This window comes from Musca autumnalis, unplaced genomic scaffold (genome assembly GCF_047663935.1).
Source record: "Musca autumnalis isolate F117 unplaced genomic scaffold, ASM4766393v1 scaffold_5, whole genome shotgun sequence".
NCBI classification, from domain to species: domain Eukaryota; kingdom Metazoa; phylum Arthropoda; class Insecta; order Diptera; family Muscidae; genus Musca; species Musca autumnalis.
This window is the reverse complement of record NW_027412088.1, coordinates 143469448-143494694: the sequence shown is the minus strand read 5'-3', so window position 1 is coordinate 143494694 and position 25247 is coordinate 143469448. Positions and strand designations below refer to the sequence as shown.

Here is a 25247-nt window from a genome sequence, read left to right as displayed (position 1 = left end):
AAACATCAAAAAAATTATGAAATTAATGTTGAAAAGGCTCATTAATCACAGCTAATGGTGTGTGTGGTTTTTGGGATGAAGAAGAGGTTTTTGGTTTTTTTTATTTAGAATATTTTTATTTCAATAATTTTTATATTTTCCGTGAATAGTATAATATGATAATTATTTTTAATATTTGTTTACAGGTTTCCAATTGGTTTAAAAATCGACGACAACGGGATCGAGCTGCCGAACACAAAGAGTAAGTGTTACAAATAAAATTTTGTTTTTTGTTTTTATTATTTAAGAAAATTAAAGAAAATAATTCTTAATGATTTGTCATCTAAAGGTTACATAGAAAAATTTTCAAAAACTTTTGTAAAATTCTTGAAAATTAATCTTCATTAAGTTTCAAAGAAAATTTGTGTGTTACTTTAGCTTCTGTGATGGTGGCCAGCACCGCATTACTCAAAAAAATCTTTTTTTTGAACAAGGTGAAAATTAATGATGTTGTTACATGAGGACCACTTTTAAAAAAATATATTTGTTTTTTTTTTTTTTTTTTTTTGAAAAGTGTTCTTCATTGTGTTTATTTATTTTACGTACGTAAAAATATGTCAAGGTTTTTAAATATTGTATTTTAATATTTTTTTTCTTTTGGCGCATCTACCAAAATAAAAGTAATATATTTTTGCATGGAAAATGTTGCAAGAAAATTGTGGCGAATTATTTTTCTTTAGCAAAAACAACAACAGAAATACAATAACAACAAAAACACAGCACAACAAATGAATATATCAAATGTTGGAAGACATGAAAACATTTTGCCAAGAAAAATATTAAAAATATATCATATAAGATTTTTACATTATATTTTGGTCTTTAATATTTACACCATATCCAGAAGAAAATTTTAAAAGTTGAATATTTCCATTAAATTTAAGATACCTTTTGCAATAAGTTGTAACAGGTAGAAAATGCAGGACGGCAAAATATATGTTTTTTGCCATTTTTCATTCTATAGAAGCAGGCTTTCTTTCAGAAAGAGTCCGAGAAGCACTCGCATTCAAATATTTCTTCCAGACATACAATATATGAATGTAAGGTTCATTCATTAGGTTCGATTCCTTCGGGTACCTGCCATACAAGATTTCAAAATTTTCGCACAAATGCAGTTTAAGGAAACCTCTCCGATCGTTTTGATAGTTTTTTTTTTTAAGAAGATTGTCCTCGCGGCCCTAATATTGAGGATAGATTTTTTTTCGGGGTCACCTTATACATTCTGAGATTGACTGATGAGCACGATAACTTACGAATTGAATATCCGATTTTTTCCAAACATTACTCATCGTAAAATTTCATTCAAACATACGTCAAGTTCCATGCAGGTCTATGTGGGACAATGGTCCCTCTTCACAAAAGTTTAAAATTTTCGATTAAGTACAGTTAAAGAGTTTTTCGAGGATCGTTTTGAAATTTCATCGAAGATACTCCTTGTGGTCCTGTTTTCAGCGATATGTTTATCGCTGGCAAGTCAATGCTTCCTGATCTCTCGTATCATTTTGATATTGTTTTGCAGAAGGTTGCCCTTTAATAACAGCAAAATTTTTTTTCGGGGCCAGTCCATACATTCTGAGATTGACTGATGAGCACGACAACTGACTGACAAGCACGATAAACTTACGATTTGGTTGAAATCTTGCACATCGCAAAATTTCTTCCTATGTTTATCGCAGGCAAGTCAATGCTTCCTAATCTCTCGTATCATTTTGATATTGTTTTGCAGAAGGTTGCCCTTTAATAACAGCACAATTTTTTCGGGGCCAGTCCATTCATTCTGAGATTGACTGATGAGCACAACAACTGACTGACAAGCACGATAAACTTACGATTTGGTTGAAATCTTGCACATCCCAAAATTTCTCCCTACCCTACATCAAGTACCAAGAAAGTCTTTTCGGGCAACAGCTTCGGATACCTCCCTCATAAAAGTTCAACATTTTCGCTTAAATGCAGTTTAAGTGCGGTTGAAGTATATTTTTAGACATAATGTGTTTTGTGGACAAGTCCACTTTCCTGTTGCAATAAACCACCAAATATAACAATAAATAATAATTTTATCAAAAGTGCAGTTTAAGGACATCTTGAATCGTTTTAATATTTTTTGCAGAAGGTTGTCCTTGGGGCCTCGAAAATGACGGTACAATTTGTTCGTAGGCAAGCTCATACATTCTAAGATTGATTGATGAGCACGATAACTGACTGATGAGCACGATACGTTTACGAATTGAATATCCGTAAAATAATGGTAAAAGGGTGGACACGATAACTATCGAAAGCAGTGGCTGACATTGGTCTAACCTTTGCACATGAAAATACATACATACAAGTATATCTCTCAAATTTGAGTTCGAAAATTGGCTATTTAAGTAAACACCTTATGTTACCTCCTCACAAACGTTCAAAATTTTCGCTTGAGTGCAATTTAAGGGCTGTTCGAAGATTGTTTTGGAATTTTTACCAAAGGTATTTCTTGCAATTCTGATTACAACGATACAATTTTTTTCATGGGCAAGTACATACTTCTTTACACAATGGCCCAAAAGCACTAAAAATCCTTTGGTGAGCAACCAAAATGGCTGGTGGGCACGAAAAATGACTGGTGGGCACTCTTCACATTGTAATATTTCTTAGATCTAGTTCAAAGATGATTTGAATCGCTCCATTCTTTCAGGTACCTCCTCCATGAAAGTTCAAAAAATTCGCAATTAGATGTAGTTAAGGGCGACTTATTGGATCGTGTAGAAATTTTAATAACGTGTAGTCCTCGTGATCATGACCTGCTGAATTGTAATACAAAGTTTTCATAAGCATTTACTTTATTTGAATCAATTTTACAACTACAACTACTGCATAAAATGTCACTCACTATTTTCAAAGTTTGTTTTGCTATTGTTTTTGTTGTATTCTCTCCCATATTTATTTCAATCATTCAGTTTTAACTTAATTATTCTTCTACATTGTGAAGTCATTCATAATTATGCCTTCTGCTCTCTCGTATTTATTACCTCTGCCCTAGGGCTGTCAAACTATCGATAGTTTGACTATCGTTTTGTGTGCTGTAGTAAAACAAAGGTTACTTCGGCCACCACAACAATTTATTTGGTTTATCTTTCGCGAATTATTTAAAACATAATTGCTGGCGAATCCGATAAAAGTAAAGCTTTACGGCAGTGATCAAAACGATAGTCCGACTGTCGATGTGGATGTGGTTGCATTTCGTTTAAACATTGTAGAACTTCCTAAATTAAGGATTTTAGAACAATCTATGCGAGCGAGTATAAATACGGGAGAATAGCAGGTGGGCGGTTGAGTTGTAAACCAGACCACGAATTAAAACCGTAAGTAAAGTTTGTCTATCGATAGTTTGACTATCATTTTATGTGCTGTAGTAAAACAAAGGTTACTTTGGCCACCACAACAATTTATTTGGGTTATCTTTCGCGAATTATTTAAAACATAATTGCTCCCGAGTCCGATAAAAATAATGCTTTATGGCAGTGATCAAAACGATAGTCCGAATATCGATAGTTTCTTTACATTCATTCGCCAGTTGCGGATGTGGTTGCATTTCGTTTAAACATTGTAGAACTTCCTAAATTAAGGATTTTAGAACAATCTATGCGACCGAGTATAAATACGGAAGAATAGCAGGTGGGCGGTTGAGTTGTAAATCAGACTACGAATTAAACCCGTAAGTAAAGTTTGACTATCGTTTTGTGTGTTGTAGCAAAACAAAGGTTACTTCGGTCACCACAACAAGTTATATGGGCTATCTTTCGCGATTTATTTAAAACATAATTGCTAGTCCGATAAAAATAAAGCTTTACGGCAGTGATCAAAACGATAGTCCGACTGTCGATAGTTTGTTTACAGCCAGTTGTGGATGTGGTTGCGTTTCGTTTAAACATTGTAGAACTTCCTAAATTAAGAATTTTAGAAAAATCGAGTAAAAATACGAGAGAATAGCAGGTGGGCAGTTGAGTTGTAAATCAGAACACGAATTAAACCCGCAAGTAAAGTAAAGCAAAGTGTAAACTAAGTAAAGTGAAGTCGTGTAAGAATAAGTGAAGTAACGTTAATAAATCACTGTAAGACTCGTAATCTAAGGAACCTGCGTTTTATTTGGTACAAATCGTATCCGGGAATAAAACAACGTCTCCACTGACAGTTATGCCAAAGTTTTTGGTGCAGATTTGATTATGGTTGGATGTTCCACAAACCTCACCCAAGTTGATTGGTTGTGTCAGAGCCATATATTTAGGCCCAACATTTCTGATTCCTACCCCATAAATGCCCAAAAGTTTGGGCTTTCTTTCCAGATTACATTTCTGAGATTTATTTTTTAAAATTAGGCATCTGATCATGTAATCTTTATCCGCACTTCTTCTATTTTCTCTCTTGCACTCCTAGTAGGGTGAGGTTATTTCGATTTTAGCTAATTATAATTTTTTTATTTATTGTTGTTTTTTTGCCTCAAAAATTATTATGGATTTACTTCATTCGATTAATATGTATGTAGTACGTTTGCATATAACCTGATTTAATAAATCCACTGGATTTGAAATGCCAAATAAATTCTCATAAAGAAGGTTAACCCTGCCATACGCATTAGGCGTTTTAGTTCTTTGTAAAATCCATATTCTTGATATCTTCAATTATTTTCAGGACACAAGCTATCCTTCAAATCCCAAACATATTGGCGACTTATTGACTCGAACAAAAACTAAATCTGTTTTTCTACTGGCATCTCTCCTTAATTATTTCCATATTTATTGTCTACCATCCAACTACAAAATGACTTTTTAAATATTTATTTAGTCCATTTGGTCAGGATTTAGCCATCAGCCGAGAGCAAAACCAGCTGTAAGCGAATGTTAATTTTCATTGATAAGACATACTTTTCAAGAGTTTCCTCCTTTTAGTGGTGATGGTGTTGGTACTTCACTTTGAAAAGGCAAATAAAAACACACCAAAAGTCAAGATATTTGTTTACGTTTGTGTCTGAACCAGGACAAGGCAGGAAAAGCAAGAAGAAATCCTTTTTCCATATGTGACCATATGCTGTTCTCATGGCGAATGAATTTATTGGGCTGTGTGCATCGTGGGCAGTTAAACTACAACATCAAATATTTAAGCGCCATTTGCTTAGCGTTTTCAAACAAAGAAATGTAAATGGCAATCCCGAAGATGAAAATTAAAGTAAACAAATCAAACGTAAGGTTCCAAAAAATATTTTATTTTGATATACGTACATATGTATGTAATTTCTATAGGGTCCAGGAATTACAGATGACCCCTGATTTGGTTACTACTCCTTTCGAAAGTTAACGTGTTAACCAAAAATAAAAATATGTATGTGGATTCTTAACGCTTCTACTACTCATTCCATCGAAGTAATTTCGTTTGCGCTGTTTTTGCCGTGGGACATTCCTTTATATTTTCACAATAGAATGGAAATAGCATTTCCTTTCCTAAAACAATGATTTTCGAGGATAAAATCTTTAGATATAAAGGGCGTCGCAACTAGAACGCAATCTTTAATTTTAAATAAAACACAGATATTTAAAAAAAATCGTGAAACTTTATTATATCGTAAAATAGACAGAATGAGGTTATGTATGGAACAAGATATCGTGCAGATGGCCGCCGCGGCTTTGCTGGCACACACGCGATCTTTTAATGAAATTTTCAATGACCGTTTTGCATAAATGCTGCGGTATTTCATTAATGCAGCGTCCAATTTCCTCTTTTAAGGCTTGAGTTGTCGTCGGCTTATTTGCGTAAACCACCAACTTCAAAAACCCCAAAGAAAAAATCTAAAGGTGTTAAATCGCACGATCTAGGCGGCCAATTCTGGTCTCCAAAACGCGAAATAACACGACCGGGAAATGACTGATGCAGCAATTGTGCCCTCCACATTCATTTCTTGAATTCTAGACAAGAAAACTGATTATCATTTCACGATAAGGAACACCATTGACTGTTTGCGCTTGACCTGCCTCATTTTCATAAAAAAGGTCCAATGATTCCTCCAGCCCAAAAACCACACCACACAGTGACAGGTTGAGGATGCATTTGCTTCTCGTGAATCACTCGAGGATTTTTCTTACCACAAATGCGACAAATCTGCCTATTGACGAAGCCATCAAGATGGAAATGGGACTCGTCACTGAAGATGATTTTATCGGCAAAATCAGCATTTTCATGTTGTCTCTCCAATACCAATGAGAATGCGTTGTTCATTCGTGTAGCGCTCCATTTTTGCAAACCTCGTACCTTCTACTAGCAAATAATAACAATTGTTCAAACGTCAAACAATGACACCTCGAATGGCGCCCAATTTAAAAATTGCATTCTAGTTGGGACACCCTTTATTAACCTGAAAACTTCCCTTGAAATATATATGTCTTCCTAAACCTTCACATCTTCTTCTTTTTCTTTTGTTCTATGCTAATTTCTTAACAATATTAATAAACAAACGGCTTTTAATAGACCACCCACTTTGCTGTTTAAAACTCATTTAAGAGGAAAAACATGTCCATCGTCTGCCCATGAAGATTGTTGTACATATTTTTGAAAATAAATTTAATATGACACAAATAAGTTTTCTTCTTAATTTTAACCTTGTCTGTCTGCCTCCTCTTAACCAAGCTTAAAAGAAGTTTTGCATAATTCCTCGTTTTTACTTAACGTAAGTCCAATACCAAGTTTTTTATATGTGAACTTGGGAGACGAAGAGGCAAAGAAACAACAACAACAAAACTACCCAAGAACATCCAACCAACCATTCTGAACGGGCTATGATGATGCCAAAAGGTATGAACAAGTAATATGACATAGTTGTCACTTTTTTGTGAAAGAGTTGTCCTTGGATTGTCTTTGGTGTGGAACATTTAAGATTATGATGCCATACCATTGTTGTTGTTGCTGTTGTTTGCTCTGATTTCGCTGTTAAACTAAGCGGGCTGGCTGACTATACAGTTTTGTTTTTGGGGTTAAAGAATTATTGGAAATTGGTTCCAATCTACTTTTTCAGGTTTATTTTTTCGTATCTCTCTCTCTCTTTTTCGCCACTTTTCTCCCTCTATTGATTATGGTCTGCATTATGGTGGGTTCATTCGTCTTGTTTTTGTTTACTTGGAATATAGGAAATTTGATATCTTTTTTGTTTTTGGTCCTTTTAGATTTTGATTTTGTTGTCTTTGTTCTTTTGTTGTTGTGCAATATATTCTTTGAAAAATGTATGCATGTTTTTGTTGTTGTTTAGATGATAAAACACCGTAAAGATTCGATAATGAACATATGACAATCTTGTCTTTGGTTAATTGTTGTTGCCCCGAATTCACAATTTTATTTTGATGGATTTTTAATTTTTTGGATATTGATTGATTTTTTTCGTATAAAATTTTTTTGGTTCACAAAGAAGAAGAAGAACAAGATTTGATAAGGACAACTACATAGGAGACATTCTTTGAAATTTGTTAACAATTAAACAGAATTCGTGAAAGAGAGAAACTAAGAACAAATGAAATTTTAAGATTATCCTGGAAACTTAAAATCAGAGGAATCGGTTAGCGTTGGTGTGTGGAATCTTCTGTGGCTTTCTTTTTATATAGTTAGCCTTATGTCTAACACTTTGATTCGAACCAAGGCGTCAGTGTGCTAGCAAAGTTTAGCTCTATGTAGTGGAAGAAAAATCAAACCTCACCACGAGCATCCCTGCCAGAAAAAGTTCCAAAGGTACAAACAAGGACCTCTAAATCAACGAGCCTATAAGGCAGGCTTGAATAGCATTCACACTGATGCAATTCCACAGGTATGACCAAGATACATTGTGAATGCCGCACTCGGAAATCAGCCTTAGCCATGGCATCAGCAGAACGTCAGCTGCCAAGGCAAACAGGAATGGTTTTACCCCAATAAAGATCCGGACAATGCAGCCGACTGAATTCGTATGAGGTCCAAAATAAAAGCTCGATACTAAATCCACGGATGGGTGTTTGGAATCTTCTGTGTCTTTCTTTCTATACTCTCAGACCTATGGCTAACAGTTTGGTTCGACAAAAATGCTCCTATAAAGTTCACGGATGGGTGTTTGGAATCTTCTGTGTCTCTCTTTCTATACTCTCAGACCTATGGCTAACAGTTTGGTCCGACAAAAATGCTCCTCAAAAGTTCAAAAAAGGTAGAAAAACCCTACCCATAAGATAAATAACTGATGATCACGATAACTTAGGCGTGGAATATCCGATTTGGTCCAAAACTAGGTACATCGTAATATTTCTTCCAATCTTAGATTGAATTCGATCCTTCTCTTTGGTACATCACAACCCTCTCAAAAGTCAAAAATGTTTGTTAAGGAGCTGTTCGTGAATCATTTTGGAATTTTTACCGAAGTAGTCTTAATTACAACGGTGTAATTTTTAGTGGCCAAGTCCATACCTCCTGAGATTATAGCTCAAAAGATCAAAAATCCCTCGGAGCCATCAAATAAAATAATATCTGGGCACCATAACCCTCAAATGGAACATACGATTTTGTCCAAACTTTGCACATCTTAATCTTCCATCCAAACTTACATAATGTTCAAAGACCAAAGGTACATAGTTCTTATGGTCTTGTCATTAAGACAATATAATGCTTTTGCCCACGTCTATACTTCCTAACATAATGGTCCGGAGACTCAAAGAAATCCTACGGTGGTTAACTAAAAGGTATGTTAGGAACGATATCCTACGAAAAGACTGAATCACTCTGTTCCAACCTGCTTTACGTTACGAAGCCCTATAAGCACTCTTCGAGGTTAGTTTTGAAAATTTTACCAAAGGTAGTCTTTGTAGTCCTGTTTCCAATAATATAATGACCCAAAAATTCTAAAAAGTCCATTTATAATGGCTGATGGACACGATAACTATAGAAGCGAGTAACTCCCAAACATAGATCAAGTTTCAAAATGGATTATGTCAGCCAATTGCTTCAGTCAGCTTCTCCACAAGATTTCAACATGTATTCCCCTAAATCCACTTCGAGACCACTTATCGTCTCGTCTGGACTACAAAAGTATACATTTGAATAGTAAAAAGTCAAGATATGGGACTGAAACATCCCAAATATTTAGGGTCACTCCTTCATACACCGTCTGCACAAAATAAAGTTAATTGCAAGTTTTTATAATTTTCACTTTCACACGGTAAAAATAGAACGGAATGACTCCCACACTTAGATCAAGTTCCTAGATGGACTATAGACTATTCCCTCAGGTACTTTTTTCTTCACAAATATTCAAAACTTTTGTACTTTAACCCAGTTTAAAGTCACTTCTCGGAATGTGTTGAAAATTTATTAGAAATATGGGCCCGGAAACGTTGCAATATTTAGAGGAAAATCCACTATCGAAGACATTGACTCCCAATAACATAGATCAAGCTCCATAATGGAACTATGTCGGACTTTTCTTCAGATGCCTTCCCAACAAAGTTCAAAAATTTTACGCTTAAATCCAGTTTAATGTCACTTGTTGGATTTTACCCATCGTGTTGTAAGTGTTTACTTTATTTGAATCAATTTTACAACAACAACTAATGTATGGAATTTAACCCTGTATTTTCCATGTTTATTTTGCTATTGTTTTCTTTTTTATTGCACTCTTTCTCATATACATACATATGTTTTGATTACTATGTTTTGTTCAAATATTCTACTACATTGTGTCATTCATTATTACCTCTTCTACTCGTACTCTCTCGTATTTTTTACCTCTGCCTCATTTGTACATATTTGCAAATCTATTGGCATTGGCTTGACCATTGTAGAAAATTCTAAATTGAGGATTCCAGAACAGACAATGTTTCAGCGAGCAAGTATAAAATACGGAAGAATAGAAGGATTTGAGTTGTTATTCAGACCGCGAATTAAAACCGTCAGCTAAGGAGTTAAGCGGAAGTCAAGCAGTTAAGGTAGAAACACAATGAAATACGCCGCTTTATCACGCTCAGTTTCATGTAAAAGACTAAAGGCAAAGTACTACCTAATTCAAATCAATTAGGCAGCATTTGAATAGGTAGTACTTGGCCTTTAATCTATGACATGAAACTGAGCGTGAAAAAAGCGGCGTATTTCATTGTGTTCACACCTTTAAGGAGTTAAGCGGAAAAGAAGAAGAAGTGAAGAGTAACCTACATTTCAAATCAGCCCATTTGGCATCTCAGTCTTTTAACCCATGCTAAATATCCTAACGCTATGAGTACCCGTAATCATCAACTGTATCCCACCCCAAATTTTATTATTCCCAAATTGTCTACAGGTTGAATCGTAATAAAAATATACATTCCACATCCATTGCCTTTAAATTGCAACAAAATTCAAAAACAACATCTGATAAACATCTTTGTATGCTAAAGCGATAAATTCAAGAAAAAAAGGTAGTTCCAATTGCAAGCCAACGAAAAACATTTAAGCGCACACAGGACAATTTGTAATGGAAGTTGCAGAAAAAAGCAAAACATCAACATAAAGAAACACCTCTGAGAGGGGAACAACTTTTGAAATATTCAAAACAAGGCAAAAATTAAAGAAAATACACTGAGCAATTAGTTGGTAAAATTCTCCCCAGCAAACCAATCCTTCCGAATCGTTACGAATTTCTAATGCTACGTCTGATTTCGCAACCGAAATTGTAACCAAAGTTGTATGGAGTGGTTGACAGAAATTCGAAACGAAAGTGGGTGTGAAATCGGTATATCCGACATTTCTCTCTGAATTCGGAACGACATCTGAACGAAATGAGTGAAAATCCCTTTCGAAAACCGAAAAAATTGCTGGTCAAGTAAGACCTAATATTCCAGCAGAGAGGGCGAGACTAGTCTTAGGTCTTAGTTTGACCAGCAGCACTGATCATTGTACCAAAAACTTTGTACATACTTTTGGATGAGGTACAATCAATCGGTTTTCCAGAAAAAGCTATAGAACTTGTAATTAAAAAAGCACATTTTTTAATAAAAATCCTTTTAGAAATATTTCCTTACTGAGTTTTCATTTCACCTCAATGTTTTATATGTCGCGAAGTTTGCCCCCAAGATTTTCTCTCTGTGTACAATTTCTCAGACGACAATGCTGACTGTTTATTGAGTCCAACAAATGCATTTGAAAAAAAAAAACCAAAAAAAACAAGAAAATTGATTCACACGCAGGGAACAAACATCCAAGCCATGAGCATTAAATGATTTAAGAACTGTTATTGCCACCACAGTCACTGCCAGACATACTGACGCATAGACTCCTCCATCCAAGCCGAGGACAAAACAAGCAAACAACATAAAGAGCAGCTGCAGCTTCAGTTTTTTATTATACAGCTTAAAGTCAATTCAACTGGGAAGCTGGACAGAAAAAGAGAGATAAACAAGTTGCTGACTGATGTGCAGATAGTCTTCCACATATGCAAATACAATTTTGTAGATTTGAAACAAAAAAGTGATAAAATCATGAACAACAAATAGGTCACAGTTGGTCAAATGACAGAAAATTTTGGAATTTGAAATTTCTTGGAATGTCTAAAAGAGAATCATTCTTTGATTTTTAATAAATCATTATATAAAAGATAGACTTCTTGACCGATTGAGCGCTGGAATAAAATAAAAAAGCATCAGTCTTGCAAAGTAGTAAATTAGTATATACATATATCGACACCTCCAAATAATAGTATGCTAAGTCTGAAAAGTGAGTTTTGCAGGAGAAGCTCTCAAAGTTTATAGTTTTCTTTGACCTTCACTACTATTCTGAGTAAACATTTGTTTATAACTTCTGTTCGGATTGGCCGATCATTACCAAAATTTGACAGAATTTAAGTTAAAGGACGTAAAATGTAAAAATATAAAGAACTTGAAAACATGCTAAGTCGACTTAGCATACTATTGTTTGGAGGCGTCGATATAATAATACTATTCGCTTGGGAAGCAGAACCTACAAATTAGTTCAACTTCATCTACTGAATGAAATTGCTTTGTCCAACACTTTTTCGACATACTGTATTAATGCTGTCCAGGAGATGACGGGACAAGATGTCTGGCTTGATTTTATCTACAATTAGCAAATAGAGGAGGTGGAGGATAAATGATTCACATTCTAAGATACTAGAAAGCAAGTTTAAAAATAAATAGAAATTTTCATTTTTCATTGCGTAGCAAAAGGTCCGGCTATCTGTCTGGACATACAATGAATGGATGACACACAGAGCAAAGAAAGAAGGCCAGCGTGAATTAATTACAAACTTGCAACTATTTTAGTTTTACATTAGAACAGAGTGAGAGGGGTCATTTAGTAGCCACCAGTTTAGTAAGTGGGTTGTGTGAAATATTCCCAGGCCTTTTAAATATGACCTACTTCTTTCATTTACATATACTGTATGTTATGTATGCCAGAAATGGGAAAATTTGTTAACTGCAACAATTAACGGAACTTAACAAAAAATGAAGTGTAAATTTAGATATGACGAAAATCTTAATTAAGATGGTTTTCTGATTCTGATCAGTTTTTTGTATATATAAACCAGCAAAAGGGAGTATTTAAAGGAGAGAAGAATGTTGTCATTATATGCGAGCAGAGGGGAGTCTTTGTAGGTGAACAGCAGAGTATCTTGTATGGGAAAGCTGAAAGGAGTCTTTATATGCGAACTGTAGGTTAGCTTAAAGGCACATAGCTGGACGCAATTGAGAGCAATTTCTCTTGGAGACCTTATGGTCCATTGTGTTCGTCCTGAAAAGTATTGAAGGAATGGTTAAAGGAAAATGATTTTTTATTCCCCGATGCGATTCGTATCAAATAAAGCTCGGATTGTTTAGACTACGAGTTTAGATTACGAGTCTTGACCAATGAATGTAAACAAACAAAACGATTCCCGTACCATTCGCACAAAGCCACAAACTTTTCAGCTTCTCTGAATCGTTTCATTCTCATAACCAAAACAAAACCACAAACTTTTCAATGTAAAAAGATGGAAACCGTACGATTGCTGAAATGTAACTTCGGCTATGCTTTGCCGATTTGTTTCATTCACCACCGAAACAAAAAGAATTTTTGGGAAACGTTTGCCGTGCGTTATGGTCAATGACACACTCAGGCACACACACACACATGTGATTGGTTAACAACCCTATAAACCAAGGGTAGGCATTGTGACTCACAAGAGAGCCCATGTGCTCTAAGTGAGCGTAAATTTGTTATCGCTCACAGCCTGTGTAGATGCTAACACGTTGTGAACAACAACAAATTTACGCTCATTGAGAGCACAAGATAGACCCAAAAATTTTCTCTGCCTCACTCTGCTATAAACTAACATCAACATGCCACAGCGAATATTTTATCAACCACCAAACGTTTTTGATTTATTCACATGTGTTTAGTACTATTTAGTTTTCTATCTGCTCTTGTGGAGTTGAGTACTTTTCGTTTTTTCCGCACTCACGAATGTAAACAAAACGAAACTAAACAGCGAACTCAGCCAGCGTGGGTTATGTTTCGTTTTGTATTGTTCCTATGGAAAATACGAAACGATACGATTGGAAATGTTATTTAAAGTATTTTTACGTACGCTGGTCTTGACTTTATTTCACTTACTTTACGAAGGGTACAGCTTGACACTACTAAGCACACAGATTTACTTTAATTCACTGACAGCTGTAGTTTACAACTCACTCGCCCACCTGCTTGATATTCCCCATGTAATTTCAAAAAAATTTAAAAAAGTGTTACACGAACGAAACGGGACGGGTACAAAAGTATATATATAAAGACACTCTCGGGTATTATTCTGGGAAAACAGAACATTTTTCCATGTTGTTCCACAAAAGTTCTAGTCCACTAAATTTGGAATTCGGGGAAAATGTTCGTCTTTAGGGGCCCACACCTTGGTTTTCTGAGTTTCAAGATGTTTACCATCGAATCCCAAATGGAAATTAAATATCTGTGACGAAACAAAATTTAGATTTTTGGCCGGAAAAATCGTTTCTTGAACCATTGTGCTTCGTAATATTTATTCCAAACGTACGTCGGATCCGAAATCGTAACAACATCTTAACGAATTATTTCGGAACGAAATGTCAGGGCGAGATCGGATCGATTTCGGTCAGAATTCGGAACGAAATCGAAAGCAAATCCTTGGGAAATTCGGAAGGCGAATTTTTTCTTACGAATTTTCGTACAGGTTTCTGAACGACCTTGAAATAATGTCGTATGAAAATCGGAGGTACCTTTCGAATCTTCGTAAAGATTTCTGAACGATTTGTGAATAATGTCGTATGAATATCGAAGGAAACAATTTTCTTTATGTTTTTTTTTTTTATTGGAAGATTTGTAATTTCAAAAGTTTCTAATGATTTTCACTGTTGTTATCATTTTTTAGTTATAAGCTTTGTTCCTTTACTTGTTTAACAGTAAACGTGGTAAAAGAGAAAACTGTCAAAATTGCTCTCTTATTACCAGTTTTACCAGAAGAGTAAAGGAACGGAAAAATGACAGATCTGGTAGCAACATCAAAAAGAAGCATAACAAATCAATTTTCTTCCTTTATTTAACTGTTTTTAATTTTGTTTTGTCAGCGTTCGCTTTTTTTTAATATTTTTCTTCATTGCCAAATATTCGTCAAACAAATGTCGAAATATCAGTTCTACTTTTTAGTTCCATTTTTTACCCGAAGAAATTTTTCTGGTAGCCTGTGGTAAAAGATAAAGCCATTATCGTACTCTTTCTCTTAAAAATTGCTTCCAGTTTTACCACTTTTGGGGTTAAGGAACGCTTTGTAGGCTAAAAATAAAAAATGTTAACCTTAGGTAATTAAAGGAACACAACTATAGTATAACAATGTAAACTTTGTGTACGAATAAGTTGAGTCTATTAGCACTAGCTCCAATTATATGTTGCATTTTTATTTAAAATATTTAAATAAATATTTTCAGATGTGTCGGACATCCGACATTTGGTTTGCTGAAATATATTGCAGCAGGTTGCCCTCGAGGCCCCTATTACAACCGTACACCGATTGTCTTTGTTGCTAGTGCTTTGTAATTATATATTATACCCTCAGCATTTATGCTAACGAGGGTATATACACTTTCATACGGGCAAAATGTGCCTCATCGAAATAATGGTTTTAGACCCCAAGTATGTTTGGAGCGCACGATAACTCTCGAACGGATGAACCGATTTGGTTCAAATTTTGGCTTTCGTAATATTTTACCCAAACTTAGTTTAAAATCGAAGATAGGCTATATCGGTCCACTCCTTCCGGTACCTCCCCCACAAAAGTTCGAAAATGTTCGGAAAATTTGTGCGCACGATAACTCTTGAAGGGAGTAACTGATTTGATCCATACTTTGCCCATCGTGAAAAGTGTATCAGACTTAAATAGGGTTTCAATATGGACTCAATCGGTCCACTCCATCGTATACCTCCCACACAAAATTTTAGAAAAGTTCGTTTAGGGCCATCTCTCGAATCGCTTTGATTTTTATTTTATTCACTGCCCTCCATACGACGGTACAAGTTTCATCAGGGGCAAGTCCATACTTTCTGAGAAAATAGCCTGAAAGTTGCAAAAACCCCTATGACACCGTGTGAGGTGGTTGGAGCGTAAGATAACTCTCGAACGGATCCGCCGATTCGGTCCAAAACTTGGCCTTAGGAATATTTTGTCCAAACATAGTTTAGGTTTGAAGATAAGCCATATGGGTCCACTCCTTCAATAGTTCAAAAATGTTCGAAAAAAATGTTCGTACGGTAACTCTTAAAGGGAGTGGCCGAATTGGTCTATACTTTACACATCCTAATATATCTAACAGATATACATTAGGTACAAATATGGATTATATTTGTCCACTCCATCCGGTACCTCCCACACAAAATTTCGGATATGTTCACTTTAAGACCTGATATCGAATCACTTTGATTTTTGTTGAAGCAACTTGCATTCGCTGCCTCAATTACAATGGTAAACGTTTTTTTTAGGGGCAAGTCCATACTTCTTGAGCAAACAGTCCGAAGAGTGTAAAAACATATGGTGCCATATGTTATGGCTGGAGATCCACTTCCATAACGGTCAATGTCGATCCGTTCCTTTTAGTATCTCCTCCGCAAATCTTTTGATCTTTAATCCTAATCAAAATTTTTGTCGGTTCAAATGCCCTAAGTACATACGTATTTTGGGAAAAAATAGTTTCAATATACACAGGCTGGTTACTTTCCCAGCAAGAACTTTCTTGGAGAGTAAGGAGTTTTTGTTCTCTTTTGCAAGAAAAATGTAAAAAGTAAACAGACACCTTCCCTGCAAAAAAACAGCAAGCAATCAGCTGGTTTGCCAAAACAGAACAATTTGACCGCCATTAAAGGAACCAAAGCAAGCAAAAATGTTGAATTTTATTAAAAATAAAAAATAAAATGACCCTCCCTTTTGCAACTTGGTTCTCCAAAAACCAAAACAATTGACTTGTATATTTCCACAATAATTTTATTGTGTTTTCAATTTGCACAAACATAAATCACCGAATAATTAAAAACAGCTGATTTATTGTTTGCAGGAAGAAGAAGAGTTGCAAGTGCTTGCTAGAAGAAATTTTTCCAGCAAGAATTTGCAAACTCTCAGTAAAAGAACTGTTAAAACGTCTCTCTCGATTCGCTCTTTTTTGCTGGACGTTTGTGTTAACAGACGACTTCCAGCAACAATTGTAACAAATTTTAGGGTAACCAGACAAACCGAATAATGATCCCATAGACGAATAAAGAAATGAAATATTCAATTTTAAAAAAATATTCAAGTCCATAATTCCTGAGATAATGGCCCAAAAGGTTAGTTTCTAACTTACGAATTTGCTTATCGTAAAATTTCTAGTCCAAGTTCCAAGAAGGTATATGTATGTATATCAGACAACATTCGAGTATCTCCCTCATAAAAGTTGAAAATGTTCGTTTATGTGCAGATAAAGAGCTGTTCTAGGATTGCCTTTACCTTTCATCGAAGGTAGTCCTTGTAGTCCTGTTTACAGCGATATCATTTTTTTCGTGGTCAAATTCATGCTTCCTCATATAATGGTTCAAAACACTAATAAATCCTATGATGGCGAACATAAATTACTGTTTCGCACTTTAACTATCGAAAAGATAGCCTGTCATTGGTCCAACCTTTTTACATTATAATATTTTTCTCAAGCCAAGTTCGAAGATCAAATATATCGAAATACTCTTTCCGGTATCTCCATCAAAAATTTTCAAAATGTTGGCTTATCTACAGTTTAAGGATTATTCTGGGGTTGTTTGGAATTTTCCAAACGGATGAACCGATTTGGTCCAAAATTTGGCGTTAGTAATATTTTATCCAAACTTAGTTTAAGTTCGAAGATGAGCCATATCGGTTCACTCCTTCAGATACCTCCCCCAGAAAATTTCGAAAATGTTCGGAAAAATTGTGCGCATGATAATAGATGAGATTCCAATATGGACTATATCGTCCACTCTTTCGGGTATCTCCCCCACAAAATTTCGGAAATGTTCAGTTTAGGACCTGCTGTCGAATCGCTTTGATTTTTGTTGTAACAACTTGTATTCGCTGCCATTACGACAGTATACGTTTTTTCTGGTGAAAGTCCATTCTTTATGAGAAAATAGTCCGAAAGGTTTAAAAAACCCTATGGGACCATGTGTAGTGGTTGGAGCGCATGATAACTCTCGAACGGATCAGTCGAATCGGTCCAAAATTTGGTCTTCGAATCCCTTTGGTTTCTGTTATAACAACTTTTATTCACTTTACGACGGTACATGTTTTTTTCATAAACAAGTCCTTACTCCCAAAAGCTACAAAAAAGCCTTCCGGCACCAACTAAACTGGGTAGTACGTAAGATAACCCTCGAAGGGAGAAACCGTATTGGTCCAAACGTTATACATCGTATTATATAAACGTCAGAAGTATTGTGTGTTACTTCTTTCCTTTTTTGTCCGAGGCTGAGGGTATATCTCTGTCGGTCAAGCCGACTGATACTTTTTTACTTGTTTATACAAAATTTTACTAAATGAAGGAGAGTTTTGAATTTTGAAAGTTTTAAATCTCTGTCGAATGTCGTCTACTTACAGAAAATTTGAATTTAAAGATGACTTCAAGGTCATCTTTAGCCAACTTTACGTCTGTACAAAGGTGAAAGCCTTAAATTCGGACCGAAGGCCGAAATCAATGTGAAATTCTTGATGTTTTGGCGTAGACTGTGTTGATTTTGTCTGTCAGTCGAATAATCAGGCCCACTGTTCATGATACCTACTCCACAAACGAAAGAAAATCTACCAGTATTTGGCAACTCAAGATCGAAAGTGAGAGAAATTACATTTGCCAATAAGGTAGTGAAGGTCTGCTATCTATGCCAGACCCTATTAAAGGCCTGAACATAGGAGATTTCGGATTGACAAAGATACCCTATCTAAACCATCTATTTTTTTCTGGCGTGGGCTTGCCAAGAACAGCCTTGCAATTAATAAAGCTATCTTGTTTTTGAAAACAAACTCTAACATAAATTCTTTACGTTGGGCGCCACTTTGTGGCGAAAGTTTTCACGACTTATAATAACTTTCTTTTGTGAGTTAGAGAAATCATATCTGGCCCCTTTATTAATAATAATAGTAGACAAAAGCTCTTCACTTAAAAATTTTGAAAATTTTAAATTAAATGGTAATTAGTTTATTTTCTATTTTATATCCCTGTAACTCCGCAATATAAAATTAAAAATTCTGATATTTTTCCGATATGATTTTATTACCCTGGTTTTATTGATTTCTAAATGATGTCAAAACATTTTGGGACATCATATAAATATCAACACCCACTTGCCCACCACTACCAAATTATCATTGGAGAAATCTAAACATAAACAAGCCTAACTATACGACTCTTATATTTTATGGTTGATCTTTAAGACATCTTCTTCTTCTCCAACTTCCATGGAATTCATTGTTTTATAGGTTTTTAATTTTTATGGATTGTTCGATAGAACAACAACACAAACATATCTTTTTTACGAATCTTTAAAGGAAGGGCATATCCCTCACATCTTTGTTTTTTTTTCTTGGTTTATTTTCTTGTTGTTGTGGTGTTTTTCTAGTTAAACACCTGACAACATGCCCAGCAACCAACGACCAAACGACTTAGCCAGCTAATCCACCAGAATCTTGAAAACCATGTTAAACTCTTTTAGATGGCTGTAAGAGATAAAAAATGTTTGAGGGGGATAACATGTTTAGCTGTTCGTGTTGTTGTTGTTGTTGTTGGAACTGTTGTTGTTATGTTTTTAACACTCACAAGTGTCACTGGCACTGGGCATGAAACATAAATTTGTTTATTTATATTGTCAAGTCAATAAGATGAGATAATAGGGGGAGGGGTTGGTGTTTTTTTTTGTAGAGACCACCGTAAAAATTTGTCAGATTTCTGATTAAAAAGTGGGACTGTCACGTACGGCTTAGAGCTAATTGGAGTTTGAAAGGAAATTTGAGATGGTTTTAGTGGTGGAAAATTAAAGACAAATTATTATTTAATTGCTGGAAAATTAAATGAAAAGTTGTTTCTATACACAACAGAAGATCTCTGGAGATAGTCTATAAAGAACAGAAGACCTCAATAGACAACAGAAAACCTCTTGAGGTCTACTATAGACTACAAAAGACCTCTTGAGCCCTTTATAGGCAACAGAAGACCTATTGAGCCGAAAGAAGACCTCTTCAGGTCCTCCATAGCTGACAGAAGACTTCTTGAAGTCTTCTAAGACCTCTTGAGGTCTTCTCTAGGCAACAAAAGACCTCTTGAGGTCTTCTCTAGGCAACAGAAGACCTCTTGAGGTGTTCTATAGGCAACAAAAGACCTCTCGATTTCTTCTATAGACAATAGAAGACCTCTCGATTTCTTCTATAGGCAACAGAAGACCTCTTGAGGTCTTTTATAGGCAACCGAAGGCTTCTGGAAGTCTTCTATACACGCAGAGAAAAAATATTTTTCGCTTTTGTTGGAACAAAAATATATGTTTTGGTTCCAAAAATGTATTTGTTTTGTTCAAACATTGTAATCCAAATCCAAAAATACCATCTTTTGTTCCAAACATAGAAAACAAAAACAACTTTCGAATTTCCGCAATATTGTTAAATTCGTTAACAATACCGATTGTAGGAACTATCATAATCTAATTTTGTTTACAAAAAGTATTGTCAATACAGAAAACCAGCCCAGAAATTTTTGATTTGAGTGCATATACTTCTCATATACACTTTTCGCATAACTTGGATATAAATGTCGCGTATAATATTGCAATCATTGATGAACACAATACATGGTTTGCTGCATTGGCTGACAACAAAAACAAACAAAAAGCCACAAGAACCCACCACAACATAAGGAATAATTAAACACCATAACAAACGTGAAAAGGAAAGAAGAATGAAACAAAACAGAAACAAATAAAAACAAGAGTCTCACAAGTACATACACACAAAAACAAAGGTAAAGGCAGCATGTTATACAAACACACCACAACTCACCAAAATTGTTTTTTCAACACGGCATCGAATAGCGAGACAAGAGAAACAAATTTTCGAAGAAAAGAGAGAAATATTGTTCAGTTGACACAAACTATTTTTGGATTTACAATACTACATGAGGAATCCAACAATATGTTAACAATACATATTTTGCTCTTGGAATATTGTTGGATCAAACATATTTTTTTCTCTGCGTGTAGGCAACAGAAGACATCTTGTGTTGTTCTATAGGCATCGGAAGACCTCTTGAATTCTTCTATAGGCGACAAAAGACATCTTGAGGTCTTCTATAGGCAATAAAAGACCTTTTGAGGTCTTCTATAGGCAACGGAAGACCTCTTTAGCTCTTCTATAGGCAACATAAGACCTCTTGAGGTCTTTTATAGGCAACAGAAGTCCTCTCAAGGTCTTGTATAGGCAACCGAAGGCCTCTGGAAGTCTTCTATAGGCAACAGAAGACCTTAACAGAAGACCTCCTGAGGTCTTCTATAGGCAACAGAAGTCCTCTCAAGGTCTTTTATAGGAAACAGAAGACCTCTTGATGTCTTTTATAGGCAATAGAAGTCCTCTCAAGGTCTTTTATAGGCAACCGAAGGCCTCTGGAAGTCTTCTATAGGCAACAGAAGACCTCTTCAGTTGTTCTATAGCCGTCAGAAGACCTATTGAGGTCTTCTATATGTAACAGAAGACCTCTTGAGTGTTTCTATAGCCGTCAGAAGACCTCTCGATTTCTTCTATAGGCAACAGAAGACCTCTTGAGGCTTTTACAGGCAACAGAAGTCCCCTAAAGGTCTTTTATAGGCAACCGAAGGCCTCTGGAAGTCTTCTATAGCCGTCAGAAGACCTCTTGAGGTCTTCTATAGACAACAGAAGATCTCTTGAGGTCTTCCTTTGACAACAGAAGACCACTTGAGGTCTCCTAAAGGCAACAGAAAACCTTTTGAGTTCTCTTATAGGGAACGGAAATCCTCTCTAGGTCATAAGTCCTTGTATTGAGTTGAGACCTTTTGAGGTCTTGTATTAAGTTACGACTCACAAAGATTGGGCCACATCGGATATTCAGTGTTTTTAGATCTTTTGGGCCTTTATGTGATAAAGATAAAGACTCCCTTTAGCTCGTTTATAAAGACTCCTTTTAGCTCATCTCTGAAGACTGTCTCCCAACCCATTTTTCTGAATGAATTGAAATTCCATAATTTTTACTCAAATCTTTTCCGGTTTTAATTTCCCCATGTTTGTTTTTTTTTCGAAACCAAACTACACCAACAACAAAAACGGCATACCTTCATAAATCCGCTTACAACACTTAAGCTCACACCATGAACTTCAACTTGATTTTGCCAGCTCAACAGCTCTTAGGGGGCGCCGCAGTCTCAAAACCATAAACATTTTTCCCTTGTTGTTGTTTTGTTTGTTGTACAGCAAAGGAGAAGAAACCCTACAAATTCCCTTTACAACGAAAAAATGTCTTTTGAAATTGTATTGTATTTAACAAAAAAACAACAACAGCAACAACAACATTGCTAAACAACTTTTGTTGTTTTGTTTTGGTGTTATTGAAAAATTGCACATAAAAGGCAGAGATGAAAACAAAAAGAAGTGAAAGGATGTCACAAAAGCAGCAGCAGTTTGGAAAACATGGAAGAATGAGAAGAAACGATTATAATAAATACATAAATATTGGAAATGAAAGACAAATATCAAAAGAAAATATAACTTCAAAGGGTGTTCAAATCACACAAAGATAAAGCCATAGTTAACCTGTAAATATAATGGGGAGGATTAAGTGGAAAGTTCTCTACCTCACTGCCGCATGTAAAAGTGCTCCTCAATGTAACCGGAAATCTAGAATTGTTTTCTTTGATATTTGATTCTGTTGAGCTAAGGGATAAAATAGGTTGAGGTATGGTCTATGATTGGGCGCCACCATATTGTTGGATATTTCAAAGTCAAAAATAAAGTTAGTTCTCCCTTAAACATATTACCGGAAATCTAGAATTGTTTTCTTTGATATTTGATTCTGTTGAGCTTTAGGGAGATATATGTAGGTTGGGGCTTGTTCTTTAAATGGGCGCCATGATATTGGCTCAATCTTTCAAAGTCAATAACATTGAGTTTCCAGTAAAAGGCTTAAAATAAAAAATTATTGTACTCGTAGCTGAGATCAAAAACCTAAAAAAACACGTTGGGCGCAATCTCCTTCCATTTTCCTAATATTTCGAGACTAATATCAATCGATTGAGAATCGATGAGATAATGCCCGAAATTTTATATTTGTAAGTCACAATTGACAATTACCGTTCCTTCAAGTTGTTTTTTTATATTGTTTTCCACCTCTCTATTTTTTATCAGCTTTTCTCCCAAAAGTTTTCTTTCACATTGTTTTCCGTTGGGCGCCATTTAGGAAATTTTGCCAATTACACTATGGAATTTAATCATCCATCAAGGATATAGCAAAACAATGTATATCTCTTTGCACAGGGTGGTCAATAAGTAATAAAAGCATTATCATCATGGCGCCCAACGTGGGGCTGATTCGTTAATGTTTTTTTGCGATAATAAAACTTTAAGTTCAAAATTAATAATAATAATAATGATATTCCTATTAGAAATAGCCTTTCATCAAGTCGTCTATATGGGCTCCTCCAGTTCGTCTGTATGCCCCCAAGTTGGCCGCCATTCAAGGGAAATTGGAAAATACACTGTGGAATTTATTCATCCATCGAGAATATAGCAAAACAATATGGGGGTTATTTTGAACGAAATTTTTCCCTGAGTTTTGTCTTTTCGCCGTTTTAACTTAAAGGAGAGATTGAGAAAACTCACGGGGAATTTAGGTTCAGAATAACCCCCTCCCAATACTTCTATTGGCCCAAGTTTCTAAAGTTTCTTTTCATATTTTTTTAATATTATTTGGGCGCCATTTAATCACAAATTTTCACAAATATGTTAAACATTTGATTTGGGGTTCGAACCCACGTCCTTGAAAAACACATGGAAAAAAGTGTTGTCACGGCGTGTTAGTGTTCAGAACCAAACTCATAACTTTCAAAGGCTACGCTAAGCGTTTGTCATGAAAGTGATACAAAGATTTGAACAAAAAATTCAACTTTGTAAAAAAACAACTTGCATTTGAAAGAGGAAATAAGTTAGAGGATAGCGAAGCCGCCCCACAGTCGATGTGTCTGACGAGCCTTCCTAAACCAAAGGCGAAACATGCATGTCACACAGTGGTGATTGTGTGGGTTCGTATCGTCGGCTTTCCTTTTTCAAAAGCATCTTGGTCAGTAAGCTCGTCTCTAACGAGAAATTAATTAAAAATTAATAAAAAATGACCTTCGCCTAATAGGCAAAATTTTCAAATAAAAATAAAAATCAGCTTGAGCCAGGCTGGGGTTCGAACCCACGTCCTTGAAAGACACATGGAAAAAAGTGTTGTCACGGCGTGTTAGTGTTCAGAACCAAACTCATAACTTTCAAAGGCTACGCTAAGCGTTTGTCATGAAAGCCATACAAAGATTTGAACAAACAATTCAACTTTGTAAAAAAAACAACTTGCATTTGAAAGAGGAAATAAGTTAGAGGATAGCGAAGCCGCCCCACAGTCGATGTGTCTGAGGAGCCTTCCTAAACCAAAGGCGAAACATGCATGTCACACAGTGGTGATTGTGTGGGTTCGTATCGTCGGCTTTCCTTTTTCAAAAAGCATCTTGGTCAGTAAGCTCGTCTCTAACGAGAAATTAATTAAAAATTAATAAAAAATGACCTTCGCCTAATAGGCAAAATTTTCAAATAAAAATTTGATTTTTATATTGAATGAACTGAAAATAAAATAAAAATACGTTGCTTGGACTATTTTGACAATTGGGCGCCATCAGGGGGCTACGTGGGAATGTACTACATATGTACATGCGAAAATGTGTTCCTCTTCTTCAAACCCAGAGATCAAAATTATCTCGAATCCGTTATGTTAAGGAAACCAATTGAGAACACAACATAAAAACTTTTCCAACGTTGGGCGCCTACTCATTAAATCCTCTAAAACACTTTCTAATGTTTGGAAATTTCAGTCGACTTTCGTATATAGTTTACTGCAAAGAGAGAGAACAATATGTTTAAGCCACAATTTTTCCTGTATTTCATCTCTGATTTCTCCCTCTCTCTATTTTATCAAAATAAAATCATTATTCTAATATCGTAAATTAATTTTTTTTTCACAATTTCCTGTCAGGTTTGTTTATTTCTTTCTTTTTCCTCCCCTTTACAGATGTAAATCTATGCGTAAATCTCTTATTTTAAACTAATTGCCCAAATATATTTTGAAAAAAAAAATATTATTTCAAATATACCCCGGCCTCGCAGATGAATCTTATCTCCATCCCGGCAATCTCTTTGAGCACAAATAAACATCAGAGGAATAGTTTTACAAAAGTTTTCACGAAATGACACACCATTTCAGTTTTGTCTTCTGTTCTTTTTGGCTCTTTGCCCTTGTTGTTGTTTTTGTTGCTTGAATTGGCATACTTTGTATGCCCATTTTGTCAAAATTTTCGTTGTTGCCGCTTTGGCTTTGGCAGCTTGTGGAGTAATTGCTGCTGCCTGGCTGCCTGACTACTCACTCAACAACAACAGAGTGTGACAATTATTGGAA

The 25247-nt window shown here is 35.4% G+C and overlaps 1 protein-coding gene across 1 annotated transcript in view; it reads left to right on the top strand.

Moving 5' to 3' along the window:
• Positions 1-25247, top strand: part of so (SIX homeobox 1 protein sine oculis) — an 89626-nt gene that overhangs the window by 48591 nt on the left and 15788 nt on the right. The window contains exon 6 of the mRNA XM_073957108.1: positions 186-241. Coding sequence (XP_073813209.1) covers positions 186-241 — 56 coding nt within the window. The remainder of the gene's footprint in view (positions 1-185; positions 242-25247) is intronic.